Below are 15,164 nucleotides of genomic sequence, written 5' to 3'. Positions count from 1 at the left end.
TCAATCTCCGCAGCGAGTCATTAGCACGCGTGTGTACACGCCACGCCGTACTTGCGTGCTGTGGAAAGGTCAGGCTCTTGCTGCACCCTGTCTGACCTGCACATGGGCCAACTAGCAAAAGACGACAAACAGAAGGACGGGCATATAGACAGGCGCACATCTTTGTGAATAATGCAGTTTATGACATCCTAATTTGAGCCAAGAACTAGTACAGAAATATTGTACAACTCGACATTGCAATTGACAAAACTTGGCTCTAACAAAGTTAACTTGGCTTTGACTTAACAAATCTGAACAATGAAAGCTGTGTGGAACTGTCGGCATGATGCCAAGGTCGGTGAAACACTCATGTTTTGCTTTGATGTTACCTTTACCTGGAATTCGATTGGCCTAGCATTTTTTTTTTTGCCCTCCCAGTCATTTGATCCTAAAATAGGCTCTGGCTCAGCTGAGGAGCATTGCATTTTTTCGAGGGAAGGGTTTGGAATATGCATTCGGACGAGATCAATACTGGCGTTTCGCAACACGCAAAAGTATGCGACCTTGCATTCAGCTTAGCAGTCCGATGATCTAATGACGAGCATTTCACATTCTAATTATATATATATATATATATATATATATATATATATATATATATAATACCTCATAACATATGCATGCATATATATATATATATATATATATATATATATATATCGATGTAATTGGATGAAGTCCATGATAACTTGATTTTTACAAATCTGCTCTTACATCTAAAACCGTCACTCTAGAAAACGTCCAACGATAAACATGAGTGACATCAGGCCACACACTATGACAAATTATAGATGCTTTGTATGATGAGCCTTTGAACCATTTTGGGCGAACATCCGCAAAGAATTAAAACTATTTCCATATTTATCGAGAAAGCATTCAAAAGGACCATTGATGCTGAGTTCACTGTGCAAATATGTGTGCATAATGTGAGTACACTGTGCACAAAACAAGCACATATGTAGGTACTAATACCTGAGCATGATATCGAAAATAAGAAAAGTAAGCTAATTTCAAAAGTATAAGTACGTTGACCTTTCCAAGTAACCAACGGATGCATAGCTGGATCACAAGCAAGACCATATTTTTGCTGCTTGATTTCATGTGGCAATGAAAGGGATATACTTCCCCATTCAGTACGCGAGGTAGGCTGCGGTGCCTTAAATCTGAGAAGGATGTAGGTCAAATCCTGGCAGAAACCTGATTCTCCTGTCCTTTGTTAGAAGGTTTGGACATTTTCCGCTCACATCCATCCCTGACTTTTTTGCGAAACTTCACTCCAGACTAATGATGCCGCTCGACTTCCTTCTTTGCGGTCTGGAGACCAAGCTGTAAGAGATAAGCAGAACAGATCTCATTTTTGCAAGAAGTGGGAACGCGTTTTAGGTGAAATCGGATCTTGATACTGGTTTCGAACGCGAACACGCCCTCAAATAAATGCGGAATTCAAATGTTAATGCGTTAGATAATATTTTTTTCAGAAAATACTTCCTAACCCAGACAACTGTCGAAAATGTAAGCATTTGTAACAATACTCCAAGAAATGGCCGCGAAGTTGCATAGCCATTGCTGGTGATAAAACCACCGTTCGTAAGAGCAGCCCCTCGGCTGACACATCAGGTGCCTGTTGTCGCGCAGGGAGGAACCAGTCTGCCAAAAACCGAGCGCCGTCTTCTTCCTGAAGTTGCATAAGTGTGCCAGCAGCAGCGTGCAGAACATTCTGCTGCGGCTGGGCGAGCAGCAGCGGCTGCAGCTGGCCCTGCCGCGGCGGGGCAACTACTTCGGCCACCCGCAGCGCTTCAGGGCGAACATGGTGCACCGGTCGGCAGGCGCCGACAACGCCACCTACCGCCTGCTGCTGCACCACATGAGGCTCGACCCGGCGCAGGTCACCAAGGTCAGCTGATGCGCTCCACCCAGGGGTATTGCCCGACCACGCGCCTCCTGAGCAGCCATGGCGAGGAATCACTGTGGCCGCGCCGTGAGTTTTGCACATGTTGGAGCGACCGGACCATTTTTTTTTTTTTTGCAAATGTTTACTCAGATGTCATCCGAACCTTTTAAGTGAATGGATTTCTGGGCTCGGAGCTCAAGCTAAGCAGTGCTTGTTGTGTGACCCCTAACCTCTACCAGCCGGCTGCAAAACCCCGATCAAATATGATATTGAGCTCTGGCTGTGGCGCAGGTTTTCTGCCGGTGTTTTCGCTAATATCTCGTAGGTATCCTTCTTCTGCTACCTTTTCCGAATAATTGCTGATTTCATAGTTGATGAAGTATAAGTTCCGACGACCTTGTAAGCCATCTCAACTCGTTAGGCGCTCTCAAAGTTCCTTCAAAAATTGTGTGAATTGAAGAAGGCTCCTGGGCACCAAAAGCCATCAGAAAAAAGGCTAAGCTTATGCTCACTGTACTCTGTCACTAACAATAACGGTATATACTGCATCAAACATTACTTGTTGCTAATAAAAATTACTATTAAGAACAAACTAAGTATCATCAATCCAAAAATATCCTTCTTTCTTTCAACCGTTTGATGTATCAGGCTAACGCCATTTTTCATTCCACCTTCTTCGGAAAAACATGTATTTTCAAGTCTCATACCTTTGGGTGGCACACACGCGACCATGGCAACATGGTAAGACACCGAGCCGAACGCGCGATCCTCTCTCCGACCTTGCCAACAGAGAATGTCAGAACCTTTTATCCTCGGACGTCACGAGCAATTCTCGGAACGGCGGCCCCGACGGCTTCCAGCGGCGCCCCGTTCATAAGTTCGTGCCGCGTTGACCGGCTTCTCTACTGCGCACTGGTCCTGCAGGAGCCGCCTTTGCATTTCTAGCGAACGCTGCAGCGGTCGGCCGAGTTCTCGAGAAGCGGCGTGGCGACCGACCAACACGAGGACGGTGGCCAAGGGCACCGCGCGCGTCTGCCGGCTGTCGCGACCGGCCGTCACACCGCCGCCGATCCGCTAACCTGCCCGCCTCCCGCCAGCGATCCCCTGGCCTGCCCGCTTTCCGCCAGAACCCCTGACCTGCCCGCCTTCCGCCACTAATCCCCTGACCTGCCCGCTTCCCGCCGCTGATCCCCTGACTTGCCTGCCTCCCGCCAGATCCCCTGACTTGCCCGCCTCCCCCACCGATCCCTTGATTTGTCCGCCTTCCACCACCAATCCCCTGATTTGCCCGCCTCCCTCCACTGATTCCCTGACCTGCCCGCCTCCCGCCACTGATCCCTTGACTTGCCTGCCTTCCGTCAGATCCCCTGGTGATCGACTGACCTGTCCACCTTCCGTCACCAATCCCCTGACCTGCCCGCCTCCCACTACTGATCCCCTAACTTGCCTGCCTTCCGCCAGATCCCTTGGTGATCGACTGACCTGCCCGCCTCCTGCCACCGATACCCTGACCTGACAGTCTCCCGCCACCTGTCACGGCCAGCACGTGTGTTGCTAACGTTCACTGGGCCAGCTCCCCCCCCCCCCCCCCCCTCCAGACCGTACACGGCTGGGCCACGACCACTGCGCACGGCTTCCCAAAACGGCCACGGCTCGGCCACGGCCACTGCTCAGGCCCTCACATACCGGTCACGGTTCGGCCGCGGCCATTGCGCATGGCCCCCCAAAACCGGCCACGGCTCGGCCGCGGCCTCTGCTCAGGGTTTTCCAGATCGGCCACGGCTCGGCCACGGCCACTGACCCAGTGCCAACCAAACCGGCCACAGCCACTGCGCAGGTGCTCCCAGGCTGGCGCACTGCATCGTGGCGGGGCCTCCCAGGCCAGCCTCGGCCCGGCGACTCCCAGTCGGCACTCTGATCATTATTTGTTCGGCCGGAGGCGGAGACCACGTCAAAAGGGGACATGGGTTCCGATTGCATTAGCCGAGAACTCTGCTCCGGGCTGTGCAGGGCTCGGTGTTGCCCATTTCCAGATCTGACGGCACCCACGTGCCTTGACGCATTTGACTCTATTCCGGGAGGGTTCCGTGAATGCTATTCAGGACAAGCGGGAGGGGTCCCGTTCTCACGGGAAATATCGGGAACTACTGAGCCGATGACGAAAAACTACACGGCGTTTGATTTCTGTCAACGAAATATGCAGTTCAGTGGGGACATATCGTTGAAGTATGCCCAAGGCTGCTGTCAACAGCTGATGCCACGCTGCTGGTGGCTGCGGCCTCCCTCCACTGTGGTCCCCACTTTTGTCGTTCCTGGACTCGCCTTTGAAGTTTCAGATGCTGTTTACTGCACAGAAGAGAAAGAAAAACACAGCATGCAGTGTAAGACCTGCATGCTTCAGATGGTATCAATCCCTTTCTCTCATTCCTGGAGGTGCCTCTGCGCTTTTGTTTTTGTTTTGTTTTTGTTGCTTCTGCAGATGTGTATACATTTTTCGACGCCATCTGTTCACAACACCTTGGTGCTGGTCTGACTTCGAGTCTTTGTTGTTCGGCTTCCTCTGACGCAAGGAGAACACGACATTGTCATATTTATCAAGCATTCGAGTAAATATTGGCGGAGGTGCAAGTCTCTACATCTAGATACCGAGAAGCATGCCGCATATCTCTGCACTGGCGTCCCACATATGCCTGCACAGTCTATGTCTGCTACCCATAATGTATTATGACACGGTTTGGGGACCCTTCCTCTTGAATCCTGAAGCCGTCCCCATATTGCAATATTACATATTGCATATATATATATATATATATATATATATATATATATATGTATAGTTCTAATTACATACCTACATATATATTTACATATATATATATATATATATATATATATATATATATATATATATTACCATCGGGAAGCCCCTCCCAAAACGGGAAGCGGGTTTCAAAACACCCGCTCGAAACCGTCTCTGAGAAAACAGCACAAGGCCCGACGGGGTTGGGCGAGTTAAAATCTACCCTTCCTGTCTGAAACAGGGTTAAATGCATTCGATTAGGAGTACCAAAAATATTTCCCATGCATCTTCTTCCAAAGGGAGAAACGAGGCTAGCAAAACATAACCTAGTTGAATTCCTCACATGAATAGTGCGGTTGGCAAAGCATGCTCGGACAAACAATCCCAAGTAGGCACATGGCTCAGAACTAGATGTCACACTTTAACTAACATAGCCGAATAACTTTTTCGACAGGACCCTCGGATCTTGTATATTTTATAGTTATTAGTGAGGCCCGAGGCCAGCACATTTTTCTGATTCTGAGGTTGATTTTAACTCCGCCCAGTCCGGTACAGAGTTGCTCGCGCCTATGTGCACTGCTGGACAAGGCAAATATTTTCGAGCATTTTCAGGAAACATTTCATGGATCACCTGTCGTGTATTAAACAACATCTCCTGGTCATGCTACACAGAAGGGTGGTTATTTCCAGCATTCAGGAATCAAAACACATCCAGCACATCTGAATCCATCGGAGTAAAATAAGGAAATGAAGTCAGATCTTCTTGAGTCGAAATTTGAGTCCACTCAATGCTGCACTTAACTGCTCGAATCGGTAGAAATCGGTCGCTGCGAGTAAGTCGGAATCGGTTCCGCTGAAGCTGAGTGAAGCACAGGCCCGGCCACGAGTAATGAGCACCACGGAAAATGTACTCAAGGTCTCGTGACCATGGCCGCCGCTGGAACCATTGAATATTTTCATGCCTTTTAATGGTTGATTTGCACGTTGCTCTGCCTTTCATCAGTAATTCCAGATACACTTGTGGTCGAGGATTCGCGATGTTACAGCTCAAAGTGCTATTTATTTACATCAAAAAGCGCTTGAAGCATAATCAGTTTTCGAAAGAGGGATTCAGCCAAGCTCATCGCGTTCCGCGGATCGTCCCTCTCCGGGAATCATTCACCGGTAGCTGCGTAGAAGATCAGGCCGTCCGCGTTGTCATTCAGCATCATATCAACGGCATGAACAGTCTATGTGAAGTAGTGCGGCAGACAAATTTCATGCAAGCTCAGGGACATGGGCGTTTTAGGCTTTAGTATGGTCATAGTTTTAAGGACTTTTGTGATCGGGCAATCTAAGTTCAAATTCCCAGGCAAAGATAAAGTCAACATAATAGAAAAACGGTAGTCGCGCCGTTTGCAATCACCGGCGGACATACGCGGTGCCGAGAAGCCACGAGTCTGGCGCGGTCCACTGCTAATGCTGGTTTTCGCGGCCTGGCAATAAGGGCGGGTCCGAAACATTGTCTCTGGGAGGAAACAGACAGCTTTCAGAGAAGAAAATCCAACCAAGTATCCTGATTCTCAGAATTTTGGCGGGCGTCGTTTTGTTTCATCTTTGAGATAATGCTACAGCAGGGTTCCTTTGATGCAAGTTGCCTACATTTTTTCAAAGTTCAAAACCGTCATTGTTGCCATTCTTGGGCCAACTGGGGCGGTGGGAGGGCGGCTTGGGCTGGCCCTCCTGCCCGCTGATAGCACATCACAGTTAAAAACAAGTTTCAAACTTCCAGTACATCTGCTGGGACCATTTGCGTGTCAATTATTGTGGCCAGGTTAACACAAATAAAGCTGGAGACACATTTTGAGCCAAGGACATAACTCAGCTGCTTTAACCGTTGACTGTTGAGTTGCGTCTCAGAGGAACCCCGCGTCCTCCATGAGACGCCCGCCGATAACGTCTATGTCCCAGGAACAACCATCCTAGCTCTAATAACAATTTGCTCATACTGATTTATCACTCACAACGCAAGGTTTCGCCCACGGGCTCATGCGTACACATAGCCACGCACCGACCCACGGTGTGCCTGCGCCCGGCGCCGACGCCGCCCCGCGCAGCACGGCGGAACACGGCGTGCTCGACGGTGGGAGTGGCGCCACGGCCGGGGCAGCCGCCCGACCCGGGCCCCACCAATGCACGGCCGCCGGTCCCAGGATCACGCGGTCAGCTCTCTTAATAAAATGTTTTTCAGCACAGTGTGAGCTCATAGTTAAAAAACAATAGCAAACATTCGCTGGAATATATTATGAAAACGCTCGAAGTTTTCAGCGGTGGCGTTGCATGTGACTGTAATCCGAACCCCACTCTCATCCTGGATTGAGGCCCGATCTCAGTTTAGACTGGATGTCAATCTGACTTAATTTCGCCTCCCGGTCTGACCCCGGGTGAGCATCGTTCCGACCTGATAACATCTGACCTGTAGTGACCCCCGACCTGATCCGGCCGACGGTCCGCCGGCAGGTGGTCGGCCCGGACGCGGTCTGGGTGACCGTCATGCGCAGACCCGTCGACCAGTTCATCTCCATGTTCGAGTACTACAACCTGCAGGACGTGTGGAACATGTCGCTGGCCGAGTTCGCCGCGGCGCCCACAGACCTCCTGCCCGCCACCGCCTTCGCATCTCACTTCTTCCCCAACCAGATGTCCTTTGACCTCGGCTACGACGTGGCGGCGCTGCAGGCCGACGACCAGCTGCAGGAGGCGATGCTGGAGGACGTGCAGCGCCGCTTCCACCTGGTCATGATCACCGACCTGCTGGACGAGTCGCTGGTGCTGATGCGCTACCGCTTCTGCCTCGACTGGGACGACGTGGTGGCGTTCCGACACAATGTGAGGCCGCCGTCCCTGCGTTCAGCCGCCGCGCACAACCTGACGCTGCGGCGACAACTGCGCCACCACCTGGCCGCCGACGGCGCCCTCTACTCCCACTTCCACCGCCTGCTCCGCGAGGCGCTGCGCGAGTACGGCGTGGCGCACGTGCGGAGCGGACTGGTGGCGCTGCGCCAGCGCGTGCGCCACTGGGTGGCCCGCTGCCGCGGCTGGCGCTGGAACTGGCCGGGCGAGCCAGCGCCGCTGCCGCCGTACGCCGGCGGCGGCGCCGCCCGCGCCGCCTGGATGTGCTCGCGGCTGTTCGCGCACGAGCTGACCTACACGGACCACCTGCGACAGCAGCAGGAGCAGGCGGCGAGGAAAGCCGAGGAGGGCGGCCCGGAAGGCGGAAGAGGCGGCCGAGGAGGCGGAGCTGGCGGCCAGAGAGGCGGAAATGGCGGCCAGGGAGGCAGCAGCATCGCAGGCCGAGGGAACAGGGTAGGGAGCCCGCGCTAAGGATCAGGTGCCAGGAGAACAGCGAGATTCCCGAGTACTTACCAGGTACTCCACCACAATCCTCGGTGGTAATTGTGAGACAGCCAGGGGGCGGGGGAACAAATGTCGTTCGAGTCACTTCCAAAGCGATAACGTTGGAGTGACTTCTTTCAGCCACGAGGCGCAAGCGCCCTGCCGCGAAGCAACTACAAATAACGACACGAGTAACGGATACGCACTGGAAGCATAAACGGCAGAGCCACGCTTCAAGCCGGCCGGAAATCGAGCACCAGCCGCTCAATGAACAAATATGTGGCGGCCGTGTTTCATCTCCGCACGGCAGATCTTGGCCAGGTGATCTTTCCCACTCGCTCGGTGGGTTGTATCTGTGCGCGGCGAACGCCCGGGCGCTACACCCGGACCATCCCGACATACCGATGCCCCCCGAGATTCAACACATTCCGTCAACGCGGAAGAGCTTGTAGTAGAAAGTTTTTTATTAACAAAATACAAATCTTGGTTAACAGCCTTGTCAGAGTACAGGTTTCGTCTTTGCACTTCCCGCCCTGAAGCGCCGCATCTACCCCACAGCAGATACGTCACGCATTGTACTTTACACAAAACTACCACAAACGCAAGGACAAAAATGGTCATTCTTGACTAACAAAACGCCTTGAATACCGCTCAGGAACTTGACTACATGCCATCGGGCCTTACATACCTCACAGCTGTATCACTGTCAGGCTCACCCCGACCTCCCACCAGACTCCAGCGCCGATCCGTGCGTCTACGCGGTCCGCCGGAGCGGCGGCTACGGCTGGGCGGCGGCGGCGACGGCCGGGGCGGAAGGCCGGGACGCGCCCTGAGCCGGCTCGTCGCCGCCGGGGCCAGCCGCCGGCGCAGAGTCGCTGCCGGCCGGGCCCGCGGCACCCGCCGCCTCCCGCCGACCGTCGCCCGCCGGCGGGAGCTTCGGGACGAGTTCCTGCCGCGCGTCACCGGCACCGGCGGTGTCGCGCCCAGCCGCGTCGTCCGGCAGCCGACAGGCACCTCCGACCGTCGACTCTTGAGGCCTTGCCTCATCGGCAGAGTGTGACTCTACCTGGATCAGTAACTCGCAAAGCCTTGCGCACATCTCCTCAACAGCCTCGTCGATGACTAGTGCTTCGTCGGAAGATCGCATCTCTGCGACGGCTTCCACTTCCTGAGGTATCTCGTCACCCGCTGAACCGGCGTCGGTGGCAGCGCCACCGGCCGAGGCATGGTGCGCCGCACCCACTGACGCCTCCTCCGCGTCATCCCCTTCCGGAGCCGCTCCCTCGTCACTCGTCTCCGCTCGATCGGCACCATCGCCGAGAGGAGTCGCGGCGCTCCCGCGCCTCTCTCCATCGGCCCTCGGAGCGGACCGGGTCTCGGCGCAGACATCACCACCGGGCTTTCCCGGCGACGGCTGCGTTCGGGGGCTTGCGCTAGCCTGATCCGCAGTCAGTGTCTCCTCCAGCTGCTCCGCAACGTCTTCACACATCTCCACGATGCCGGCAGACAGACAATCGCCAGGTGATAGCGTACACCCGCTGGGCAGCAAGATGTCATCATCACTGGGGCAGCGGTCGGCGCCCATCATGTCCTCCAGACCCTGTTCCTCTTCGCTGGTGGGTGTCTCTTCCGTCACGACCTCAAACTGGACTTCATCAGGTGCCTCAACCTCTGCTGCTTCCCCTTCTGCGACATCTAGGGTGGAACACTCCTCTGTCATCCCTAACTTCGCGATCCGCGTCGCTGTTGTTCCCTGGAGTTCGCCTTCGTCAGTTACCACGAGATGAGACTCTTCCGCTATCTCGCATTCAACTCGCCATTTCGCGGCTTCAAGCACCGCGTCCTCCTCCGTTACCTTGAGATCGATGTCGTTCACAGTCATTTCAAACTCACGGACCAAAGCCAGCTCGATGCTTCCCATGCCCTTAACTTTATCCAACTCACTTTTGTTTACTGCCTCAGACTCCTCTTCTTCAGCCTCTTCATGAACTCCTTCCTCAGCTTCAAGGATAATCTCGAGATTTGTCCGTTTCCCTACTTTCTCTGGCTTCGCGGAGCTTGCACCCACCATCACTGCGTTCTCTGCTGTCACGGTCATGCTGTTCCCACTCGTCAGCACTGGGGCCACTGACATGTCCAAGTCGACTCTGCCCCCCGTCACCTTACCACCCACTGCCCCACCCTCCGTCTCCATGTCTAGTTTCTCTTCCCCTGCTCCCGCGGTGGTTTTCTCGTCCTCCGGCTCCAGGTTCTGCTTGCCTTCCGCGGGCTCCAAGTCGGTCTTCACGTCTGCTGACTCGGGGTCCGCCTTCTCCACCGGTCTCATGCCGGCTTTGTCCTCCACAGCCCCCAAGTCCTGTTTCTCCTCCGCTGGTCGCGCGCTGGTTCTCTCGGCCGCCGGTTCCACGGCCGCCTGTTCCGTTGCCACTGATTCAGTGCTTATCCCCGTCGCCCTGCCGGTGTCTTCTGACAAACTTGTCCGCCCGGCGCTCACTCCCGACGCCCGCCCCCGGGCCGAGTCGCCGGTCAGACCTGAGTCGTCGGTCAGAGCCGAGCCGCCGGTTAGGCCCAACTCCGGGCTGGCCGTCTCGTCCAGCGGCTCCGTCAGCAGACTGAACGATATCTGGCCTGGCACGATCTTCGACTCCCAGCTGAGCCGCCATCCGCGAACTGGCGTCGCCACGCCGCCCCGCCCGTCGCCACCATTCCGGACGGCCGGCATCTTCTGCCCATTTATCGGGCCATCGACAGACTTGCCCTGTCGCTTCCAAGGCGGCGCGGGCCGACTCATCAACGCCCCTAGCTGGACAGCGGACTCGTCAGCCACCTCCGACTGGGGGCAGACCCGCTCGTCTCGTCCAGCTGGACGGCAGGCTCGCTTCGGTGCGCACCCTCTCCAGAGCACTCTACGTCTGAGATCAAGCAGAACGATATCTGTCCGGGCACAATCTTTTCGTCTCGGCCGCGTCGGGTGCCCGGCCGCGGCGCCGGCACGGTGTCGCCACCGGCCGACGCGGTGTCACCCACAGGCGGCGTGGTGTCACCACCGGCCAACGCGGTATCACCCACAGCCGACGCGGTGTCATCACCGGTCGGCGCGGTGTCATCACCGGCCGGTGCGGTGTCACCATAGGCCGACGCGGTGTCACCACCGGCCGGCGCGGTGCCATCACCAGCCAACAGATCACCTGCCGGCTGGCCGTTGAGCGCGAGCTGCGCGCACAGTCCGTCGTCGTCGGTCTCGAGCCGGGCCGTTAACCGGTCGGCGGCGGCCGCGCACAGCTCGCTGAGCCGGGCGGCGGGCCGTCTCAGCGGGGCCGGGCAGCGGCGCCGACAGGCGGCCAGCGCAGCGCCAGCGGCGGCGGCAGTGCCACGCTCGGCAGCAGCTGTAGCAAGCGTTGAGAGCGGAGCGCGCAGCGTTGCGCCGCTGTCAACCAAGCGGAGGCGCGCCGCGCCGGCCGCCGCGTCCACAGCCAACACGCGCGCGCGCTGCCAGCCATCGGCAGCCACCGGCCGGAGTACACAGAGGTCGCCGACGGCCGGCGCCGCACAGCGCCGGCACCGGGTCGGCGTACAGCAGGTCCGTCAGGTCGCCCAGCGGCCAGCAGCACCGTGTCGTCCTTAGCGAGGCGCAGGTACACCACCTGGGCGTCCTCGGCGTGCGTCAGCCGGACGGCCGTGTCAACACCGAGCGGCCGGCAGCTGCGGCGGCGGCAGCGACGGCCGCCGCGACAGTAGGCAGAGGCCGGCGGCCGCGAGCGCCGCTGCCGCGTCCCCGCCGCCGGCCGCCAGCCGCACCTCGGCCACGGGCCGACCGCGTCGGTGCACCACTCCAGCAGGGTCAGCGCCGCGCCGTCTTCTGTCAGCTGGCGCAGCCGCTCGGCCGCGGCGGCGGCGCACGCGCACACGGCCAGGCGGCAACGGAGCGCCTGCGGAGGAGGGCCCGCCAGCGCCGTCGGCAAGCGCCGCAGCGCAGCCAGCGGCAAACCGTCTCGTCATTGCCGTAGTCGATGAACAGGCACGCGCGCCCGGTCGCCGGCGAGCGAAAGCACGCGCGTCCGGTACAGCGCACCGTCTTCGGAGAAGGAGGCCGCGACCAGGTCCCCCGGCCGCGGCTCGGAGGCGGGCAGCAGCGCCGGCCCGGCGGCCGCCAACCGCTCCATCAGGTCGTCCAACAGCGCCGAGTCGGGCGAGTGGACGTAAAAGTCCAGCGGCGAGTTGATGTGGCGACACGAACACGGCGTGCTTCGCCCGGGTCCTCCAGCAGCGCCGGCATGCCGCTGTGCTGGGGCGTGGCAAGGTGCGTCTCCTCCGTCTCTCCGGTCTTCTCGCCCCACCCCGCCGCCGGAAAAGCCGCGGCTCCCTCGCAGACGGCACTGGTGTCGTGCTGGCGGGCGCTGTCCGCCTCGTCGGCCACCGGCCCGCCGCCGCCCTCACCCGACGGCGTTGGCGAGGCCGGCCTCCTCCAGCTCCGCGGCTAGGTCGACGCCGCCACGCCGCAGCGCCACCAGCGCCGGGTCGCCGGCTCGGAGCACTTCCAGCTCCAGCTCTGCGTGCTCGTCGCCACGCCGGCCAGCTCGGCGAACCGCTCCAGCGCGGCGCCCGTCCAGGCGCGCGGCCGGAGCATCAGCGCGCAGTGGGGAGGCCAGCGGCGGTTCGGCGGCGACCGGCGCCGGGCACGCACCCATCAGCTCGGCGGCGGCACCGTCTCCGTGGTTGCCGTAGTCGATGAAGAGCACGCTGCAGCTGCCCTGCTCGGGTTGCGTGAGGAGACGGGCGGGTACAGAGCGCCGTCCTCGGCGTAGCGCACGATGGCGAGCTGGCCGGCCACCGGGCCAACCTCGACCGTCAGCTCGCCTTCCAGCGCCTCTATGCCGGCCATGAGCGTGGTCCAGCCGGTCCGAGTCGGCCAGCAGCTGTGCCCAGAAGTCAGTTGGGCTCAGCGAGAAGGCTACGACGGCTGCGGCCACCTGACCAGGTATCAACTGGCCAGACCGGCGGCGGCGGCGGCCGGCGCCGGGTCCTCCGCTGCCTGAGCGTGACCGGCCGCCGTCAGCGCCGCCGCCACGTCCTCCCCGGCACATCATCAGCCGCACCGTCCAGACGGCGTCGCCGTCGGACTCCGGCGTCAGCGTCAGCTGGGCCTCGGCCAGTCCCACCAGCGCCTCGAATGCCTCGGTGGCGGCCGCGCTCCAGCCGGAGGCGCCGGCGGCCGGCCGCGCCGCCAGCCGGCACTGCTGCGCGAACGGCGCGGGCGCGAGCAGCGCGGGCGTCAACTGACGGCACGCGCCGCGCGCCGCCCACTCCCTGTTACCGTAGTCCACAAACTGCAGGTGGAGCGAGGCGGCGTCCGCGGACACGGCCAGCACACGCGCCCGGTAGAAGGCGGCGTCCTCGGAGAACGGCGCCGCCACCAGGTCACCCGGCTCCACCTGCCGCCAGAGGAGACGCGGCCGGTCACAGCTGGGCTCGGCGCGCCACCGGTCGTGATGAGCCCAGCCGCCGAGAGAAGCTAAGGCAACAGTGAACTCCACAGCCTCTTTACACGGCGAGTGGCAAACACAGCGAGCTCCAGGCGCGTGGCCACATGTAGGCTCCGCTATCGCCCAACACGTGAAAGAAACCTGACCACGAGTGTAGCCAACGCTGGGGGCGTGGCTTTGCAATAGCACGCGCAAATGCCCGGTATTTTTGGCCATTAGACGAGGCTTGGCATCGTATCACCAGCTCCACCCGGGACGCTGAAAAGGCAAGCTTCGTGTTCCCGTGATACTCCCGCCCAGAGGACCCAGATTGCAACGGTCACCTCCAAAACACAATTCGCGTCACCTAATACTGAGAGACAAACTAATGTTGGTGAATGAAGTCTTGGATGAGCTGCGATCTAGGCCATGTAGCGCGGATGAGCTGCGATCTAGGTCATATAACGGGATGAGCTGCGATCTAGGCCATGTAGCGAGGATGAGCTGTGATCTAGGTCATGTAGCGCAGATGAGCTGCGATCTAGGCCATGTAGCGCGGATGAGCTGCGATTTAGGCCATGTAGCGCGGATGAGCTGCGATCTAGGCCATGTAGCGGGATGAGCTGCGATCTAGGCCATGTAGCGCCTACGCGGCCACGTCAACACGACTTCCATATCATCGGGTCCAGTGAGCACCAACTCTGCATTTGTCCACCGCACAGAGCGCTGGCCAGGTCACAAGGACGCCCGACGCCTCTAAGGCCGCTGACGCCTCTAGGACCGCTGACACCTCTAGAACCGCTGGCGCCTCTGGAGCCGGCGGCGCCTCCGGGGCCGGTCGGCTCACCTCTGCCACGGCCCGCTCGCCGTCTGACAGCGCGCTGTACGCGGTCTCCAGCAGCTCCATCAGCGCGTCCAGCTGGCCGGCCGCCATCGCGTCCTGCACGTAGAACTCGTCCGGCGAGATGGCGAACGACACGGTGATGCGGTGGGACGGCGGCGGCGGCTCCGACGGCGGCGGACTCGGTTCCGAAGGCGGCGGGCTCGGCTCCAACGGCGGCGGCGGCTCCAACGGCGGCGGGCTCGGCTCAGACTGGCGGCGCCGTCTCGGCCGGCGGCTCGGGCGCCGGCGCGGCGCCGCCCAGCTCGAGGTTGATATTGACCTCGCCATCCAGCAGGGTCACGTCCAACGAGTCGGGCCCGGTCCGCTCCACCAGCGCAATCAGCTCCTGTCGGCGCGGCAGCGGGGTCAGGTCAGGTCAGGCCGGCAGCGGGGTCAGGACGTCAGGCCGGCGCGGCAGCGAGGTCAGGTCAGGCCAGAGCGGAAGCGGGGTCAGGTCAGGTCAGGCCGGCGCGGCAGCGGAGTCAGGTCAGGTCAGGCCGGCCGGGACCAAGCGCGAGCACGGCTCACAAACAAAAATCACAGCTATCCGGCTAGACACAGAATGCAGGCCTCAATAGAAAAAAGGCCATCATTCGGATATCCCGTTAGAGTGATTCGATGCTCAATAGCAGATGCGCGACTCGAAGACAATGCATGATTAGTTCCTGCTGAGTCGAGTGGCTTACGTTGTTACACTCCGCATGGATGTATGGC

The 15,164-nt window shown here is 58.8% G+C and overlaps 1 protein-coding gene across 1 annotated transcript; it reads left to right on the top strand.

Annotated features, from left to right (window-relative positions):
- Positions 1-1,732: 1,732 nt before the first annotated feature.
- Positions 1,733-11,363, top strand: LOC119097176 (galactosylceramide sulfotransferase-like). Its single transcript, XM_037220235.1, has 3 exons — positions 1,733-1,933; positions 7,230-7,725; positions 11,239-11,363. The coding sequence occupies exons 1-3, from the start codon at positions 1,847-1,849 to the stop codon at positions 11,361-11,363; spliced, it is 708 nt and encodes a 235-aa protein (XP_037076130.1). The 5' UTR covers positions 1,733-1,846.
- Positions 11,364-15,164: the final 3,801 nt, after the last annotated feature.

Source organism: Pollicipes pollicipes, unplaced genomic scaffold (genome assembly GCF_011947565.3).
Source record: "Pollicipes pollicipes isolate AB1234 unplaced genomic scaffold, Ppol_2.1 Scaffold_4295;HRSCAF=5057_pilon_pilon_pilon, whole genome shotgun sequence".
Taxonomy (NCBI): domain Eukaryota; kingdom Metazoa; phylum Arthropoda; class Thecostraca; order Pollicipedomorpha; family Pollicipedidae; genus Pollicipes; species Pollicipes pollicipes.
Note: the sequence above shows the minus strand (reverse complement) of the source record. Positions and strands in the feature narration are given on the sequence as shown.